Source organism: Nicotiana tomentosiformis, chromosome 3 (genome assembly GCF_000390325.3).
Source record: "Nicotiana tomentosiformis chromosome 3, ASM39032v3, whole genome shotgun sequence".
In the NCBI taxonomy this organism is placed as follows: domain Eukaryota; kingdom Viridiplantae; phylum Streptophyta; class Magnoliopsida; order Solanales; family Solanaceae; genus Nicotiana; species Nicotiana tomentosiformis.
In genome coordinates, this window is record NC_090814.1 from 148,664,077 (window position 1) to 148,684,728 (window position 20,652).

General features: G+C 39.3%; 2 protein-coding genes across 2 annotated transcripts; both read right to left on the reverse strand.

Moving 5' to 3' along the window:
• Nucleotides 1-14,474: 14,474 nt before the first annotated feature.
• On the reverse strand, nt 14,475-17,615 carry LOC104098014 (protein IQ-DOMAIN 8). The gene is made up of 5 exons (XM_009604664.4): nt 17,388-17,615; nt 17,041-17,295; nt 15,606-15,833; nt 15,428-15,535; nt 14,475-15,345 (listed from the first exon to the last, which is right to left on the reverse strand). The coding sequence occupies exons 1-5, from the start codon at nt 17,451-17,453 to the stop codon at nt 14,743-14,745; spliced, it is 1,260 nt and encodes a 419-aa protein (XP_009602959.1). The 5' UTR covers nt 17,454-17,615; the 3' UTR covers nt 14,475-14,742.
• A 2,643-nt stretch (nt 17,616-20,258) lies between these two features.
• LOC138908658 (uncharacterized) lies at nt 20,259-20,639 on the reverse strand. Its single transcript, XM_070199339.1, has one exon. It carries the CDS (start codon nt 20,637-20,639, stop codon nt 20,259-20,261), a length of 381 nt encoding a protein of 126 aa, XP_070055440.1.
• Nucleotides 20,640-20,652: the final 13 nt, after the last annotated feature.

The window sequence follows — 20,652 nt, forward strand, 5'->3', positions numbered from 1 at the left end:
TTGTTGTTGTACTAAACTATAGTTAATTAATACATCTCATCTTAATTTATTACTTAACCAAGATAGATTAGTATGATTTGGTATAAGCATCCAGTATACAGAGACGGATCTAGGATTTTAATTGTATGGATTTAACATATACAGTTTTTTGCATTGAACCCATATATTTTTAAAATTATGGGTTCATATCTACTATTTATTAGAATTTTAGTGATTTTTACACATAAATTTATGCTTTGCGCTGAAAGTATTAGGTTCAGTTGAATTCGATAACTCTATGTTGCATCCGCTCTTGCCGGTACAGATAAGTTTTTATCAAGACGGTAAACTATGGTAATATGAAAATAGTACAATTTTTTTTTTAAAAAAAAAAAAAAAAATCCCTCCCAAAGAAAGCATAAGAAAGCCATTAAAAGAAGAAGAACCTTAGCTTCTTTTTTTTTAACTTTTTTACAATGGGATGCCCCCTAAGAAAGGAGAGGGGGAGAGCCTAACATGAGTGGATTTCTATAAGGAGGAAGCAGTTTCGTCAATGGCATTCGATCATGTACGCAGTTTTGGAATATATCGACCAGCAGAAACCCGCATTAAATGCTTCAGATATTCCAATAACCGTCGTTGAAAATGAGCATTCAAAGTCAGTTGATGGTAAAAACAAAAACAAAAACAAAAAAAGTAAATAAAATTGGGACCAAATGTTTGAAATAGTCTTTTATTGTTTTTCAAGTCTTGCTTCAGAAAGAAATAGTCTTTTTTTTTTATGCTTGAGATGGAAGAAAAAGAAAAAGACCAAACAAGATTCTTGAAATTCTAGTTTGCACATGCAACAATTAATGGCAGAAGGTGTTGTTTTGCTTTATTAGTTGAGCCATCAGGGGACACCCCTTTTGCTTCACTTTTGTTCTTATCTCAACTTATTAATATGAAGGAAATTCCTATCAATATTCTTGTCTTCTCTCTACAAAATCATAGCTTTTTGGTATTCGTCACTTTCACTCTCTCTAATTTTTGTTTCAATTTTAATGTGTTCCAGTTTAAGTAGACATTAAGTGAACGGACCGCCCCTAGAGTAGTAAAAGGAAAACTCAAAATGGAGGACAAGTCACAAGAAATTACTAACAAATATAGTAAACATACACTCAAAATAAGATGCTGGTGAGATAAGTTTGTCCAAAGATGCGTTTGTGAGCTTATTTGAAGATTAATTGTGTGCCACTCTACGGTGTCAAACGCGCAGTTCAGATCGGATATGAGACGGATGAAAAATGGATATTAAAAAAACGGACAAATTATCTGATCCGACTCATATTTAATACGGATAAAAAACGGGTTAACTGGTGGATAATATGATTATCCATATTATCTGTGGCTTCTTGAATATGATTACTTTTGGGAAAATTTCTAGTTTCCCAAACTTGAGAAACCCTTAATTTGAGGCTTTACAAATGTAAAAGTTAAAAACATTAGTTATCCACTTGTTATCCATTTTCTAGGTGGATAATAATATGATTTTTATCCATATTTGACCCGTTTTTAAAAAGTTCATTATCCAACCTATTTCTTAATGAATAATATGGGTGGATAATTATTTTTTTTTATCCATTTTGCTATCACTACGCCAATCACATTATTATTCGAGTATTTATGGTCAGTAAAGCTCATAGGCCAGCTTCTTCTTGGCATGTGGTCTCCAAGCTATCGGCAAAGGTAGTAAATTAAGTGTCACACCATCACTCTATATATCATCTTTATACTTATTCCGTCGAACCATCGACTGATACCAATGAGCTAAACCTATCCAAAGACACTTTTAAAGTTAACATGATATGATAGAGTCTACTTTGGACAGAGCTCGTACAATTTCCTCTAAATATTTAGCTTCACCCTATTAATAATATCCCAAAACTTTATATTTAACTTCTTTACAACGGTCAATGTGGGACATTTTGTACCCACACCCCAATAAATGCTCTAAGGAAATGTATAGTGAATTGTACCACAACCCTTTCTGGCTTATTTCTTACTCCTCGTGGCAGAAAAAAGGTTATTTCAAAACTAATTTGAAAAATATACAAGTTATGCTATAACATATTATATTACACTGAAAATGTAAATATTATTTTCCAACTGTCATTGTAGATTTGTTGAATTCCAAGAGCAGTACTATTTTGGCACTTATTATCAATTGTTTCCTTCCCAAGCGGAATCTTTAAACAGAAACAATAAGTTTCAAATCTCCACATGCATAACATAAGGTTCGAGCTCAAGATCTTTGTATAGTCAAACTTATTTATTTTTTAACGAAATCAAGATTTTTTTTCTAAACCGCTCAAATGTCCTTCTTTTGAGATGGACTCACCAACGATATCCTTCTCTCGAGTAGTCTATTTGAAGCAGAAATATGGGAGGAGGTTTGAAACCTTCAATATGAGATTCATCTATCATTTCTTCTCCAATTAGAATTGCATGCCCTACGAGCAATCGCGGAGCCAAAATTTTTACTAAAAAGATTCAAATTATAAAGAGCTGAACACACGATGAGCTTTAGGTTATATCAAGCGGACTCAACATCTACTATATATACATAACAAATAATTTTGACCTTGTACATACAGTCTAATTTTACGGCAAATGGGGGTTCAAAACCCCTTGCACCCCTCTAACTCCACCCTTGTCTACGACATGTCATCATTTCGTGGTTCATGATCCATCACCGGATGGCCACGATGTTGACGCCTGTGGTCCATCTTTAATCAAGCTGGAAATTTGCTGTGGTAACTCTTCATTCAATAAATTTAGTTTCAGAACCTTAGAGTTACGATATAAGACTAGCTTATTGCGATTTTGAAGTTGTCCTAAAGGCTAAAGAGTGACTTTGGAACATACTCAACATGCTGAAGAGTTGATATGAAATTGTTTACCCGAAAAACTAATAGAGTTAAATTTGTACGTAGTTCTAAGGATATGTGACATAGCTTAATACAAACCGTAGAGATAAATAGAAATATCAAACATGGATTGCAAAGAGTACAAAGTAAACAAGGTTGTAAAGAAGAAAATTTTTAGGACTGAACAGGTTGAATCAATTTATGAAGCTTAAAAGAACAACTCTTCACTGTATGAGAATATAGTGCTTGAATTATAATGTAAGCAAAAACTTGCTCTTTACAGAAATAACCATCCCCTTTATAGTAGAGGGATCTTACTTTAAATATAATTAAAAATACATAGTGGGAGACCCATGATAAATCAGTTTTTCCAAAATTCCTGCAGGATTCTCTCCTCTAGTGGGATTGCAACGGCTCTTGTCTATGAGCTCGATATTGACTCGAGTTTTCGGTCTTGACTCGAGCTCTCGATCTTGACTTGAGCTCGATTCTGACTCAGATCCTTGTATTGATTCGGGGTCAGTGTTGGTCGGTCTCTGAATCATAAGCTCGATAACTTTACTTTGTATCATAGTTCGATTTGGATTCGAGCTTAATAATGATATCGAGCTCGACATTGATCGGTCCCTCGGGCTCGAAGCTTGTTTGTACCATCTTCGGAACCCATCTCGAAGTCTTACTCCGATCTATTACGTTTTGATCTTGATCGATCGTACGAAGGCTGAAATCTATTTCGCCTGTATATAGATAGTCCCCTTGTTTCTCGGGAAGGATGTGGTGAGAAATGATATTATTTTCCAACGGCTCAATCGGATTATAAGATGACATTTACATTGGGCACGACCATGACGCACGTGATAGTTGTCCCGTCGATTTAGTCTTTCAAGGCTTTTAATGCATGTCAGACGGTGGTCGGCCATCGCTGATACTGAACCGACATTGCTTTAATCTATAAATATCCCTTCCTTTTATCATTTACCACTTTTACATCTTCAATCTTCCAAATTTTCCAAGTTCTTTTTCGTAATCTCTAAGTTTATTGGCAAATTTGTGATTCTTCTTTGCAAGATTCTTCTTCTAAACCACCAAATCTTTGTTACCTTCTTTAAATCCAGAATGGTGAAGACATCAAAAATTATCCCCCAAAAAGAAAAAGCTTCTTCTTCCCAATCCGACGCCGACAAAACACAGGCGGATCCACGGCCTGAGGAGTGCATTCCGGCGGCATATGTTCTTACCTCCGATTTCAAACTCAATAAAGGTTCACTGGTTCCTGGCCGATGCGATCCCGTAGCAAGATATATTTGTTCGATAACCCGGGAGCATCTCGAGCGGATAAAAAAAGATTGTAACTGGGAGAACAAAGAAGTAGTAGTGCCGTCTCCCGAAGAGGATATTACTACTCACGTGAGAGGGTTTTTAAGCGTATATACTTACCCTTTCACGTTAGGTCCCCTCGACCCCGTTATCATATATTTTTATCGTAAATACCTAATAACCCTAGGCCAGATACATCCTTCCTTTTGGCGGATCATTATTTTGATCCGATATTTTGTGAGTAAAATCGAGGGGATGCCTTTCACCCTTGATCATCTTGTCCGATTATACCGTGCTCGCCTTTTTCGAGGAGGGTTAATAAAACTCCAACGTCAAGCTACCAAGGTTCTGTTCTCGAGTATATACGAGGATAAGGATCGAGGCTGGATGGGTAGATTCATTCGAGTAAGGACTTCGGACCTGATTCCGACCGAAAAGATGCCTTTTTCCGAGGAGTGGAACATGAAGCGTAAGTGTAATTCTGCTGTTATCTCCTACTATTTTATCTTTTCATTTCCTTCACCAATATTTCCCTTTTTGTGATGCAGCGGTTCCCTGGATGCCCGGCGCAGTGCCCGATCTCAAGAACTGGGTACGTGATCTGGTTTCGACCTCCTCCTATGCCGAGCGCTCATGGCACGACTTGTCAAAGGGCCGATGGGAGGCCAAAAATCACGGTAAGCACCTTTCTCGTATCTTTTGATAATTTGAATAAGATGTTTTTCACACACTTTAATAAAAATTTCCGTGTGTCAGTATGGGCAAAGATGCGGTTTTGAGTCCCTCATCGAGGAAGAGGCTTCGGCCTCTGTCCCAAAGCCGGTGAAAGATTATAAGAAAAAAAGAGCCCCCGTCCTCTAAGACCAAAAATCGAAGAAGAGGACGGCTCGTAAGCCGAACAAGAGTATCATTCATTTGAACGTAAAATCAGTTCTGTGTCTGAGGGATGAAGAAGATGGGTCGTAAGCCGAACAAGAGAACGATGGGTCTGCTCTGGCAGCCCGAACGAAGAAGACCACCGACGTTCCACGGGCAGTGGATCGATGGTGGTTCATAAGACTCTACCTCGAACTGAGGATATATCGGAGAAAGATTCGAGCAGAGTCCTCGAGTTGTCAGAGATCGAAAACGCCTCCCATCGAAGCCAACGGATGGGGGATATGTTTGAAGGGACTCTTTTCAAATTTTTTCGAACCGAAGAGAATGCCCCAGGTGATTCACTTGGGGTAGTAGCAATCGAAGACTCGCCTACCTTCCCTACTTTTTCCGCAGGGGCGATTCGGGAAGCCCAAGCTTTGGGGGCCCTCGAATTAGATAGGCCTCATAATGGAGAGGATCCTTTTCGTGACCTACTTATCGGTGTTGAGGACACTACCGGTACAAGTGACGCATCAGATCTTTTTCACGGAGTGCAACAGGCTTTGAATCAGGTAAGTCTTAAATTATATGGCGTTACCTTTAAGTCTGCTTTTCTTTTCTAACTTTGTTTCTTCTTCTTTGCAAGCCGCGGCAGTCTATCGAGAATCATGTTCTCAGTCCCGAACCGAGCTGCGTCGATACGAGGTCCAGCTTAAACGGGTTACGGAGGAGAGGAACTCCCTAAAACTCCTCTTAGGCCAAAGGGGGGAAGAAATAAAAAACCTCCGAGCTGAGTTGGTCAAGGCTCACCAAGATCAGATCGATCTGTCCGAGCAGGTAATAATACTTTTAAAAGCCTATGGGCTCGATACCGGAACGATGGCTAATTTTTCGGTATCACAGCTGCAGCAGAAAATTGAGATGATCGGAAAACTCCGTGAAGAAGTCGATGTGATAAAAATGGAGTCTTTGAAGCGGAAAGAAGGAATTGACCGCTTTGTTGCAGAGAAAGAATTTGCTCGAGCCCAATTGTCATCGGCCGAAAACCAACTTTAAATAATGAAGGAGAAAGGCTCGGTCCAAGCAAGAAGAATAGAGGAGCTCGAGGCTCGGTTGGCCTGTGAACTTGCCAAGGCCGAATCTGACGCCGAAAAGGCAAAGGCCGATGCGGATGCACTCGTGGCCGTCTATCGGGCCGATGCTGAAGCTGTCCAGGTCCAAGAAAGAGAGGCAGTCAAGACCGCCGATACTCGAGCACATTGGATCGCTAAACTTGCTAAGTGCCGATCTCGAAGGGAGAGCCTCGAGGAGATCCATGCTCGAGGTTTCGACCTCGTTGAAGAGATTAAAAGGGCCAAAGAACTCGAAGATGATGCTGAAGCCTTGGTTTTCGATGACGATGATGATGATGATAATGATGATGAGGGGAGTAAGAGCGGGTCCGAGAATGGGGGGAGCCCGATAGAGAAGAGACCGCTCCTGGGGATAACCAAGAAGCTTAGTCCTCAATTTTAATGTTGTAATCAATTATGTAAACAATCTTGTATATAAAAATATCCCTTTTTGCCGACTTGCTTCTATTCTGTTTCTTGTCTTGTGAAGATTTTATTTACGCCTTATGAATATTTTCACAAGAATTTAGGCAATTTGATCAAATTTAGACTTCGTAGCCTTTATAATCGAGTGAGCACTTACTCAAACTTGAAGTGATGTAGCCCTTAGGCTTAGTCGTTGAGTGAATGGTTTAAATTCGAAGTAATGTAGCCCGTAAGCGTAATGATCGAGTGAGTGCTTGCTTGAACTCGAAATAAAAATAGCCCGTAGGCTTAGTAGTCATGTGAATGATTCAAACTCGAAGTAATGTAGCCCATAGGCGTAATGGTCGAGTGAGTGCTTGCTCGAAATAAAAATAGCATGTGGCTTAGTAGTCGAGTGAATGATTCGAACTCGAATTAATGTAGCCCGTAGGCGTAATGATCAAGTGAGTGCTTGCTCGAAATGAAAATAAAAGTAGCCCGTAGGCTTAGTAGTTAAGTGAATGATTCAAACTCGAAGTAATATAGCCCGTAGGCGTAATGGTCAAGTGAGTGCTTTCTCGAACTCAAAATAAAAGTAGCCCGTAGGTTTAATGGTTGAGTGAATGATTCGAACTCGAAGTAATATAGCCCGTAGGCGTAATGGTCGAGTGAGTGCTTGCTCGAACTCGAAATAAAAGTATCTTGTAGGCTTAGTAGTCGATTGAATGATTCAAACTCGAAGTAATGTAGCCCGTAGGCATAATGGTCGAGTGAGTGCTTGCTCGAACTCGAAATAAAAATAGCCTGTAGGCGTAATGGTCGAGTGAATAATTCGAACTCGAAGTAATGTAGCTCATAGGCGTAATGGTCGAGTGAGTGCTTGCTCGAACTCGAAATAAAAGTAGTTTGTAGGCTTAGTAGTCGAGTGAATATTTCGAACTCGATCCTGTTTGCATAATAAATCTCGAAATAGAGGAATTTTTCTTGGATATAAGATGTCGGTATAGAAGAGAACTTTTCTTTGCAAGTTATTATACATGTGTTCATGTTTTGTGTCAGGGCTCGGGCCAACTACATGAGCATGGTTCGTTTTGACCATTTAGCTCTTACAACTTTTCCTATTGGAACCCTGTTGTTACAAAATAACTTTCTTGCAAGAGAACTTGATATATTTTAGGGTTAATGCCCCTCCCCCCCTCCCTCCCCCAATATTCGAGGTTGATTATGAAGAAGCCTTGGATACTGTTGAATTGCCCTCAGGTAGCACATGGTTGTTGCCTCGTTAAAAACCTCACCGGGAAAATCCATTTGGGATAAAAGCCTATCTAAGGGGGGAAAGAGTGCAACACGTACTTTAAAACCTGAGGTCTCGACGTCTTTGGTCAAACTCCTGCAATGGGTTAGCTTCGAATATGTATATATGGGTGAAAGGAAAGAGAGAATCATACCTTAACAATAATATCGTTTGAGGAGTGATATATTCTAGTTGTTCGATAATGGTTTGCCATCCAGTATTCCGAGTTTATAAGATCCCTTTCCGACTATATCGAGGACCTGATAGGGTCCTTCCCAATTTGGGCTGAGCTTACTTTCATTAGGATCTCGAGTATTGATGGTGACCTTCCTTAGGACTAAGTTCCCGATCCTGAAGTGGCGGAGGTTGGTTCTTCTATTGTAGTACCTTTCGATTCGTTGTTTTTGTGCAGCCATTCGAACGAGTGCCGCTTCTCGTTTTTCATCTAATAATTCGAGGCTAGTGTTCATTACCTCATGGTTAGATTCCACCGATGTATATCAAAACCATGTGTTGGGTTCTTCGACTGGAATTAAGGCTTCGGAGCCATACACTAAGGAAAACGGAGTTACTCCTGTACTGGACTTCGATGTTGTTCGATATGCCCATAGGACTTCGGGCAGAATTTCTCTCCATTTCCCTTTGAATTCGTTCAACCTTTTCTTCAAGTTTTGGATGATAGTCTTGTTTGTTGATTCGGCTTGTCCGTTCCCACTGAGGTGATACGGTGTCGATAATATCCTTTTTAATTTATGATCTTCGAGAAATTTTGTTACTTTACTTCCGATAAATTGCTTACCATTATCGCATGTTATTTCTGCGGGTATCCCTAATCGACACAAGATGTGATCCCAGATGAAATCTATAACCTCTTTTTCTCTTACTTTCTCGAACGCCTGTGCTTTAACCCATTTAGAGAAATAGTCAGTCATAAATAAAATGAATTTAGCTTTACCTGGGGCCGATGGTAGGGGGCCGACGATATTCATCCCCCATTTCATGAATGGTCATGGGGATAAGACTGAATTAAGTTGTTCCCCGGGTTGATGGATCATCGGTGCAAACCTTTGACATTTATCACATCTTCAAACAAACTCCTTAGTGTCCCTTTCCATGTTATCCCAGTAATATCCTGCTCTGATGGTTTTGTGAATCAGTGATTCGGCGCCGGAGTGGTTCCCACAAGTGCCTTCATGGACCTCTCGTAAAACATAATTGGTGTCTCTCGGTCCCAAGCATACTTCCAATGGTCCATCGAACGTCCTTCTGTACAATGTTTCATCTTCAGCCAACGTGAATCGAGCAGCTTTGGTTCGTAGGGCCCTTGACTCTTTAGGGTTCGATGGGAGTTTTCCGTTTCCCAAACATTCAATATACTTATTTCTCCAATCCCAGGTTATGCTTGTGGAGTTTATCTTGGTGTGCCCCTCCTCGATTACAGACCTCGAAAGTTGAACAACAGTCCTCGAATCGATCTCATCTTCCTCGATCGATGACCCCAAATTTGCGAGTGCATCGGCCTCACCGTTTTGTTCTCGAGGCACATGTCGCAAAGTCCATTCCTTAAAATGGTGCAAAGTTACCTGTAATTTGTCCAATTACCTCTGCATTCTACCTTCTCGAACCTCGAAAGTTTTGTTTACTTGGTTTACTACCAGTAAAGAGTCACATTTAGCTTCAATCATTTCTGCTCCCAAGCTTTTGGCCAGCTCGAGACCTGCAATCATGGCCTCGTACTCGGCCTCATTGTTAGTTAACCTAGAAGTTTTGATAGACTGCCTAATGATGCCACCCGTGGGGGGTTTCAGCACGATGCCAAGCTAGGACCCCTTCACATTCGAAGCATCATCTGTGAAGAGGGTCCAAACCCCCAATGATTTACCAGATTTTAACAAGAGTTCTTTTTCAACTACGGGTATGAGGGCTGGCGTGAAATCGGCCACAAAGTCTGCTAAATTTTGAGACTTGATGGCCGTACGGGATTGATATTCGATATCATACCAACTGAGTTCGACAGCCCATTTGGCCAATCAGCCTGATAGCTCGGGCTTGTGCAAAATATTACGAAGCGGATAAGTGGTTAATACACATATGGGGTGACATTGAAAGTACGGTCTTAACTTCCTAGAGGCGCTTATCAGTGCTAGCGCCAATTTTTCTAGGTGCAGATATCTAGTTTCTGCTTCTCCTAAGGTCCGACTTATATAATAAACGGGAAATTGCATACCTTGCTCTTCTCGAACTAGGACACCTCTTACCGCGATTTCCAATACTGCCAAATACAAGCAAAGTTTTTCGTCTGTTTTTGGAGTATGAAGCAGCGGTGGGCTCGATAGATATCGTTTTAATTCCTCTAATGCATGTTGGCATTCTGGGGTCCAAGCGAAATCGTTCTTCTTTTTGAGTAGAGAGAAAAATTTGTGACTTCGATCTGACGATCTCGAAATAAATCGGCCTAAGGCTGCAATCCGTCCTATTAGCCTCTGTACGGCTTTCACGCTGTCCACGATGGTGATGTCTTCGATGGTCTTGATTTTATTGGGGTTAATCTCGATCCCCCGATTTGACACTATGAAGCCGAGGAACTTGCCTAAACCGACCCCGAAAGCATATTTCTCGGGGTTGAGCTTCATGTTGTATTTACTTAAAATCTCGAACGTTTCCTGCAAATGGGTCAAATGGTCCTCTGCGCGCAGGGACTTAACTAGCATGTCATCAATACAAACTTCCATTGATTTACCTATTTGTTCTTCGAACATTTTATTTACTAGGCGTTGGTAAGCAGCTCCCACATTTTTTAGCCCGAAGGGCATCACATTATAACAATATATTCCATATTTGGTGACAAATGAAGTCTTTTCCTGGTCTTCCGGGTTCATCTGGATTTGATTATACCCGGAATAGGCATCGAGAAAAGTAAGGATCTCGTATCCTTATAGTCTACACACATTCTAAGTTTTTTCCCTTTTTTAGGCACTACAACTACATTGGCTAACCATTCGGGATATTTCACCTCCCGAATAGACCCTATCTTGAAAATTTTGGTTACCTCGTCCTGTATGAATGCGTGCTTTACATCAGACTGGGGTCTTCTCTTTTGCCTCACCGGTCTCAACCTAGGATCCAAGCTTAACCGATGCATCGTTATGTCCGGCGAGATCCCTGTTATATCTAAATGGGACCAGGCAAAGCAATCAATGTTATCGATAAGAAATTGAATAAGTTTTTTCCTGAGTTCGGGGGTCAATCCCATTCCCAGGTGTACCTTCCATTCGGGTCACTGCTCGATTGGTGTGACTTGCTCCAATTCCTTAATCATTGATTTGGTAGCGTCGGAATCATTAGGAATCACGAAGGATCGAGGGATCCTTTGATCATCATCTTCGTCGATCTTCTGATTATCTGGTCGGGTTAAGGCCGATGTCTGTGATTGCTATTTGGTATCTCGTTCCCCTTTTGATCCCGATCTCTTTGCTTGCGAAGGCGGGGATATTGGATTCACTTCCTCGATGGCAAACATTTCTCTTGCGGCCAGTTGTTCTCCGTATACTGTTTTGACTCCTCTCGATGTTGGAAATTTAAGGACATTGTGTAGGGTCGAAGGTACGGCTCTCATGTTGCGGATCCATGGCCTTCCAAAAAGGGCATTGTACCTCATGTCGCCTTCGATTACGTGGAACTTCATTTCTTGGATGGTCCCGGCCACGCTTGTCGGTAGAACTATCTCGCCCTTGGTGGTTTCACATGCCATATTGAATCCGTTTAGAACCAGGGTTGCAGGTACGACCTGGTCCTGTAAACCGAGTTGTTCTACGACTTTCAATCTAATGATGTTGGCCGAGCTACCTGGATCAATTAACACACGCTTAACTTTAGTTTTATTCATAAGTACGAATATTACCAATGCATCGTTATGAGGTTGTATGACTCCTTCTGCATCTTCATCATTGAAAGATAGAGTTCCTATGGGTGCGTAATCCTGAGTTCGAGATCGCTTTTCTCTCATAATCGATGTCTTAGTGCGCTTAAGCACCGGCCCTTGAAGGGTATCGACACCGCCGATGATCATGTGAATGACGTGCTGTGGTTCTTCTTGTTCGTTCTGCTTGCCGAAATCCCTGTTTTTGAAATGGTTCTTCGCCCTGTCGCTTAAAAATTCTCGAAGGTGCCCTTTGTTGAATAACCGGGCTACCTCCTCTCTAAGTTGCCTGCAATTTTCCGTTCTGTGGCTGTGGGTGCCATGATATTCGCACATTTGATTGGGATTCCTCTGGGCAGGATCGGTCTGCATGAGTCGAGGCCATTTAGTGTCTTTGATGCGTCCGATAGCTGACACGATGGCGGATGCATCGATGCTGAAGTTATACTTCGATAACCGAGGCGCTTCCCTAGATCCGGCAGGCCTGTCGAACCTACCTTTGTTCATCAGCCCTCGGGACCCTTGACCTCGATTATTTCTTTTGTTATTTTGTCCGAGGTTATGTCTCGAATCATTGATTTTGCGGTTTCCATTATATGGTCGATATCGATCCCCGATCTGACCTTGTTCTCGATTAATATCCCTTCGAGCAGCGGGTTCAGACCCCAATTGATCATCTTCGACCCTAATTTTTGATTGGTACCGATTGTGTACGTCGGCCCACATGATGGTTGGGTATTCGATCAGGTTATGCTTCAACCGCCGTGAAGCCGTCGAACTTCGTTCGTTCAAACCTTGAGTGAAAGCCTGAACAGCCCAATCGTCTGTGACTGGTGGCAGATCCATTCGTTCCAATTGAAAACGAGATAGGAACTCCCTCAGCATCTCGTTATGTTTTTGTCTTAACTTGAAAAGGTCTGATTTCCTTGTAGCGATTTTTATAGCGCCAGCGTGTGCTTTTACAACAGAATCTGCTAACATGGCAAACGAGTTGATGGAATTTGGTGGTAGGTTGTGATACCAAATCATTGCTCCCTTCGAGAGGGTCTCTCCGAATTATTTTAACACAGATTCGATTTTGTCGTCTTCTAAATAATTGCCCTTGATAGCACACGTGTAAGAAGTGACATGCTCGTTGGGGTCGGTCGTTCCATTATATTTGGGGATTTCGGGCATACGGAATATTTTGGGGATTGGTTTGGGGCTGCACTCAAGGAAAAAGGCTTTTGTACGAATTTCTTGGAATCCAACCCTTTTATTATGGGCGGAGCCCCTGGGATTTGATCGACCCTGGAATTATATGTTTCTACTTTCTTATAGTTGGCTTCGATTCGTTTTGTGAGCTCCTCAAGTATTTTAGCAATTTCGGGAGTAGTCCCTGATTCTTGCTCGTTTGACCTTACTACGGCTGGCTCCGTTCGGTGGGCAATTTCTCGAGGTGGACTGGGCTCTGGTCTGCTCTGTAGCTGGGTTTGGCTCTGCAACTGAGCTATCTCTACCTGCTGGGCTTGCAACATTTCAAAGATCATACGCAAACTGGCTCCGTTCTCCTCCACGTTATGGGAGTTTCGAGCTGCGGATCGAGTGCCGCCATGAATACTATTTTCAATCTCAGAACGTTGGTTTGCCTCAAAGGCCACATGCGAGTTGACATCTAGCGGTACTTCGGCTCGAGCTTCAGGTACTTCGACTCGACATCGATAAGCGGCCTTCCGGCCCTGGGCATCAAGTTATTGGTTTCGTCTTGAAGGCCATTAATCGAGGGTTTGCCATTGCTGATTCGAAGTCAAAGACACCCTCAAAAGACGAGCGTAAACTGGTGTGTATTGCAAATTTGTATCAAACAAACACTGTTATCCTTAGCCCCACGGTGGGCGCCAAACTGTTTACCCAAAAAAACGGATAGAGTTAAATTTGTACGTAGTTCTAAGGATATGTGATATAGCTTAATACAAACCGTAGGTATAAATAGAAATATCAAACATGGATTGCAAAGAGTACAAAATAAACAAGGTTGTAAAGAAGAAGATTTTTAGGACTGAATAGGTTGAATCAATTTATGATGCTTAAAAGAACAACTCTTCAGCGTAGGAAAATATAGTGCTTGAATTACAATGTAAGCAAAAACTTGGTCTTTACAGAAATAACCATCCCCTTTATAGTAGAGGGATCTTACTTTAGATATAATTAAAAATACATAGTGGGAGACCCATGATAAATCAGTTTTTCTATAATTCCTGCCAGGATTCTCTCCTCTAGTGGGATTGCAACGGCTCTTGTCTATGAGCTCGATATTGACTCGAGTTTTCGGTCTTGACTCGAGCTCTCGATCTTGACTTGAGCTCGATTCTGACTCGGATCCTTGCATTGATTCTGAGTCAGTGTTGGTCGGTCTCTGGATCATAAGCTCGATAACTTTACTTTGAATCATAGTTCGATTTAGATTCGAGCTTGATAATAATATCGAGCTCGACATTGATCAGTCCATCGGGCTCGAAGCTTGTTTGTACCATCTTCGGAACCCATCTCGAAGTCTTACTCCGATCTATTACGTTTTGACCTCGATCGATCGTACGAAAGCCGAAATCTATTTCGACCGTATACGGAAATAGAGATAGAATAGACTCAACTGTTGAATACCTTTACACAGTTATTCACATCACACCAGAGACAAATAGACTGTCCAAAACAACCATTCAATATCACACAGTATAATACATGAAAATCACTCTTGACATTGTTACTCAAACTTCTAGAGTCTCTCACCATAGCTAGTAAAAACTCACTTAATGCGACTGTGTATAGATTAAGACTAATATTCTGTAAACAAAATAAACTCCTTCACTATCAAGACAACAAGCTGTTGCGTAAAATGAACAAAGAAAATTTACCAACGACACCCCCTTCTATAACATCGATTGCCCTCATTTTTCTAATTTAATTAGTTGATCAGAATGCATTTGAGGGAGGGTAGAGATCCTTACACAGGTCAACTGAATAAAGATCACAATCAGCACTTCTCCTTGCTATCACCCTCGAAAGTGGGCTTGATTTCCTATTGAATTGTAAGCTATCAGTTGAAATCCTTTGCATACTTTGAGACAAACAATTGGTGTTTCTCTGCTTAACCTTTGCCTTGATAGACTTCGTGAGATTCATGTAACTCGGCTTCTTGCTATTTCCTTCTTCAGAAGTTGACAAGGATGAATAAGACGACGTACTATCATCATACGGATAATACTCCGAATAAGGCTCAGAAGATGAATTGACAATTTGACAACTCATTGGTCCTCTTGCAGATATCCTGGTAGAAACATTATTTCGTCTAATATTCACTGAACTTCGCTCTGATCCAACCGCATAATCTTCATGCTTCCTAGAACTTGGGGTCATCCCCGATGCATCGGTATGGAATTCGTCAACTAATCTACTTTCCCAAGGCTTATTCGCCATCCAACGCTCTAACCAATTTGAATCCCCGTTAGCCTTAATCTTACTTAAGGTTTCCACTTTCCTTGCTCTTGAATTCGGGCTTGGGTTTGTTCTCAGTTTCTGAAATAGATAAGTTAGACAACAATTACATCTAATTATAAACCACTGTCATATAAGATGTTTTAGAAAACAAATACATTACCTGTTGTGCATATGCAATGGCCCTTTCTCTCTTTATTGCGCCGACTTGTCTCATTTTTAACTTAGACCTCACTTCATCCACTGTGCCAGGGCTATCACACCATCCACCCTGAGAAAGCCAAAGTTAGAAACTTTCATGTAACACTAATAATCCAATTTGTATGTGAAACTAGTGATACCTCAGCTTGCTTAACTGGATCAGCTTGGCTAGAGTTATCAGCAAGAGATCCTTTCATTGCATCTCCTTCAAGGGATGTTTGAGTGCATTGGGCTCTCATTCGGGCCTGAACTCGAACGAGAGCCTGCATGCACTTGAGGGTCATAGCAGCTTGCTTTCTCACCTGTCGTCCACGAAATATAGCTTGTAGCCTAACTAATGCTTTCAATGCCCTTAATGCACGCCTTGCCTTTCGATCAGTACAAAAAAAAAAAAAACTCATTAGCTGCATAAACCATTCGCCAAAGGTCAAGCGGGAGGAAACAATTACAAGGATATAGCATGGGAATGTCTCTACATTGAAAATTTGAGATCAAGAATACCATACAACAATAATTACGCCTCAATTCCAAGCAACTTGGGTTTGGTTGTATGAATCAACATTGATCATGTCGCTCTATTTAAGCTCATCTCAGACGAGCATGAAAACCATAAGGAATTAACTTTGTAATGCGTTTTAGGTCTAGTTTTTTGGTCTTGGCAAGAGGCAAACATATGTTATACTGAGAGGGGTCACCGGCACCCGTAAAGTTCGGAAAAGTTTCATGTATACATGTATATGTAGTGGGCACCCTATATATAAAGTAGATTTTGGTTGAATCCAAAAGTGCACCCCCGACCTTCAAATCCTGAGTCCACCTCTGGTCTTGGCAATGGAAGTATTATCATTCAACTACGAGTAAGCTTTTGTCGATCAACATCCTATCAGACAGTTGCCTCCTAATTATACACTCATCTAGATGTGTTTCTAGAACTGCAACTTTTCTTGGTTCTGTTTTCAGGTTTCAGCAACATTTTCTCCAAAGTTGTGCTTTGTCGTTCCCAACACTTAAATGAAAAAAATTCATTTTCTTTTCATATCTTTGAAAGAGAAAGTTGGCTCCTGATTATACACTCATCTAGATTAATGAAAAAAAATACTTTTCTTTTCATATTCATATAGTATTGGGGCGAGTTGATTAGGCAAGATATGAGTTTGCTTTAAGCTCACCTAGAACATGACCCTTAATAGGAAGGTGTGGAGGTCAAAGATTAAGGTCGTAGGTTAATAGGTAGTTATGCGGGTTTCCGCACAATTACCGTGCTATTAGTGGCAGTCTTGTATTCTAATATTGTAGATTTCTATCTTCATGTTGTTCCTTCCGCCTTGTTATATTTTATTTTGTTCTCGTTATTTGTTGCTGCTACTGCTCTTTCCTCATTTTTTGCTCGTGCCAAGGGTCTATTCGAAACAGCTTCTCTACGAGGGAAAGGTATGCATACTATCTAAGCTCTTCATACCCCACTTGTGGGATTACAATGAGTATGTTCTTGTTTTTGTTTTCATGTTCATATCTAAGTAACAAAACAAATCTTTGTGTGGAGATAATTGCAAAAAGGGAGAACATAAAAATTACCAGAAAACCCCGAAACGCAGCCTGAATTCGAATAGCAGCCCATTCTTTTTTCACAACAATAAAATCTTTGTGTGGAGCTCTGACTACAGTAGCCATTGCAGCAGCCAAAGTAGTGTCGGACATGAACGAAGACTCTGACCCTTCTGAATCTCCCAAATGGCCACCACCTTTTACACCTTTCGAGGACGACATAGCTATTCCTCCAGAAGCACTCCTCCACAGCTTCCATTTTCTACTCTTGATACCACCTTTCTCCTACGCAATTATAATTAACAAAAAATGTCAAGAAAATCATAGAACCAGAGTAAGGAAATATTCAACTCATAGATGCGAGCGATCGAGCTTACAGGATCGTTGGATTGGTTCTTTTTTGAGCTGATTAATGATTTAATCCACTTCCCTGAACCACCCATGTTTTTGTGTTCCTTGAAAAAAAGGTGAACTGGTACTTTTGATTTGAGGGAGTACAGAACAGACAGAGAAGTAAAGAGGGACAAAGGGGTTTTAGAAAACGCTGTCTGAAAAATTAAAGAGAAACGTTGCGATTTGAGAATTCGAAGGGATTGTGGAGTTTTAATTACTACAGATATATGGAGGTTCTTGGGTTTTAAATTTTAAAATTCGAAAATGATAAGGAAAAAGAGGAAAGTTGTAACGGATAGTTAGTGGAAAGTGGAACGACGTAGTAATAAGCTGACATTTCTCCCTCCCCCCTTAGTTTAAGCTGACACATACGACGAATATTAGTGGGAAAGTGAAAGGAATTTCCGGAAAAAAGGTAGTTAAAACATGCCTTATATAAATTTGCGTGTAAAGTACAATTAATAATCAAAGTAAGTCCCCACGCCTTTACTTAATGCCGAACAAGGGTGTTCATGGTTCGGTTTGGATCGATTTTTTTTAAAAAGAAATCAAACAGAGTAAGTCGGTTCTTCAAATATTGAAACCAAACCAAACCAATTAAGTCAGTTTTTTATCGATTCGTTTTTATCGGTTTTGGTCGGTTTCTGTTTTTTCGGTTATTTTTTGAATTTTTTCTTAAATATGAGACATACACTACCAAACAGATATTCCAGAGACTACATTTTCAATATAACATTATCAAACCAATTGTTGTTTAAAAAATCTATCATTTACCAAGATATATTGACGATAATTGAATCAACTAGTGATGAATAATCTAAGTACTCAATTAAAAATCGATTATTTTTAACATGAAATAAATTCTTGTACTTAGCAAAAGAAAACTTCCAATCAAACTAGAATGTAAAGGCAAAGAATTAAATTATTTTAATAGCAAAAAACTAGACTAAAAATATAAACGACTAATATGTACCATAAAATTTTAGAAACTTTATATAAAAATATACATATACATATATATAAGTGTAATAATAAATTTAAATAGCTACGTCTATAGTCGATTTTAGAAACTTTATATATATATATATATATATATATATATATATATATATATATATATATATATAGGTATAATAATAAATTTAAATAGCTACTTCTATAGTCGATTTAGTTCGGATTTTTTTGGTTTATTTTTTGATTAAAACCAAAACAAAACCAAATTTAATCGATTTTTAAAATTCAAAACCAAAATCAAACCAAACCTAAAAAGTATCGGTTTTTTTGGTCGGTTTGGTTTGGTTTTCGGTTTGGTTCGATTTTTCGAGTTTTTATGAACACCCCTAATGTAGAAGAGAGAGGAGAGAGTAAACAAATTTCGTTGGACAGAAAGTACTAGAAGATGTGTTTCTCTATATAACCACAAAGATTTTCTTTCCTATTTTCGATGAGGGACAAACTGCATTAGTAAAGAAAACAACTTCAAACTTTTCGTTTTCCTCTAAATCTTTTCCCTTCATTTCTCATTCACACCTCTTATCTAATTAGATAAAATCCAATAGGTGCAACGTGATAGGAGTGGGCATCGGTCGGTTCGGTTCGGTTTTGTAGAATTTTGATTCGGTTAATTCGGTTTTCGATTTGTGATTTTAATAACCAAAACCGAACCATATAACTTCGGTTCGGTTTATTCATGTTCGGTTCGGTTTTCGGTTTCAAGCCATGACAAAAATAGTACAAAATAACGAAAATAGATTACTTTTTGCAGCCGATGCAAGTGCTTCTACTGTCAATAGCGAAAAACATAGCTAGAAAAAATTGGGTAGAACAACAAACTGCCCATTCACTCTATTTCAAATAGAGAAAGAAAAATATGTTGTATATATATTAAAGTGAAAGTGACTATTTTCATTAGTAATTTGCCCATTATTCTTAAGTCAACTCGACACTAGTATTTAAAAATTAAGGGCTGCTATAGCATAAAAGCATGCCATGTAACATGTGAACTAGATTATTCATCTACAACACAAAAATAATCCTCAAAATAATAGATGCACAAATAATGAATAAAAGCAACTTGCACATGATTTGTTACATATAATTGAGAACTGGACATTTTTTTTTTCATTTGTTTCATTATTACTATAAAATAATTAATCAATCATTTCTTCATTATAATATTTGCTTTACTTCGTGCCCCTGAGGAATCAACGTGAAATGGCTCTGGGTTTTTTACAACTTGTATTTTTCTTTTGGATTTCTCGTCGTCAGCTACTTATTGCAGAGGTCCGATTAATTTTTCGATTTAATCGAAAACTGAACCATTAAAACCAGAGGCGGATCTAGAAATTGAAGTATATGGATTCCTACCGTAATTTTAAGTCAATATATTACAATAACCGAATTAAGGAACGAGTATCAATATCCAACATATATTTAGAAAATAACAAAATACTTAAAGACAACATATGAATAATTGAATATAAATATTATCATTACAATTGTACTCGACGACTTGTCATGTTTTGAGAACAATCAATGATCGCATCATTAGGTACACTTTCAAATACTTCATCCTCTATATAACAAACTAAACAATCATTAAAAAATTCATCACCAATTCTGCTTCGCAAGTCATTTTTAACGTACTTCATCGAAGAAAAAGCTCTTTCTACCGTTGCAGTAGCGATAGGCAATATCAAACTTAACTTCACAAGCAAATAAACAAGTCTCCAAATCATGTGCAAATTTGTTTTAACCAATATCTCTGAAAGATCTCCAAATCTTTTCAAGTTAGAGAATTCATTGCCCGCCTCTCGCACATAGTCATTATAGATGTCAAGCTCAAAAGTAAGATCCTAAAGTATAGAATCAGTAAACTCATTCGGATAGTGTGTAGCAAGTTTTATAATCTTGTCTTTATCATAATTTGCAAAAGAATTATCTGGACTCAAACTAGCCATACCAAGAAGTAGATTAGTATTTACTTCATTGAAATGATTGTTAAGCTCCGAAAGTTGCAAATCAATAATAGCATAGAAAACCTCTACACGCAAATGATAAAAATATGTAACACTTGATTTCTTATGCTTTGACTTTTCACGAATATAATTCATATCCATTTCGGAGATCACAATATCATGCTTGACATAAAATAAACAGACGTCTTTTATCAAAGAATTCCATCTAGAATCTCTCATATCTTGCAATTGTCTCTTTGCGAAACCAACAAGCTTCATTGCACTTACAATA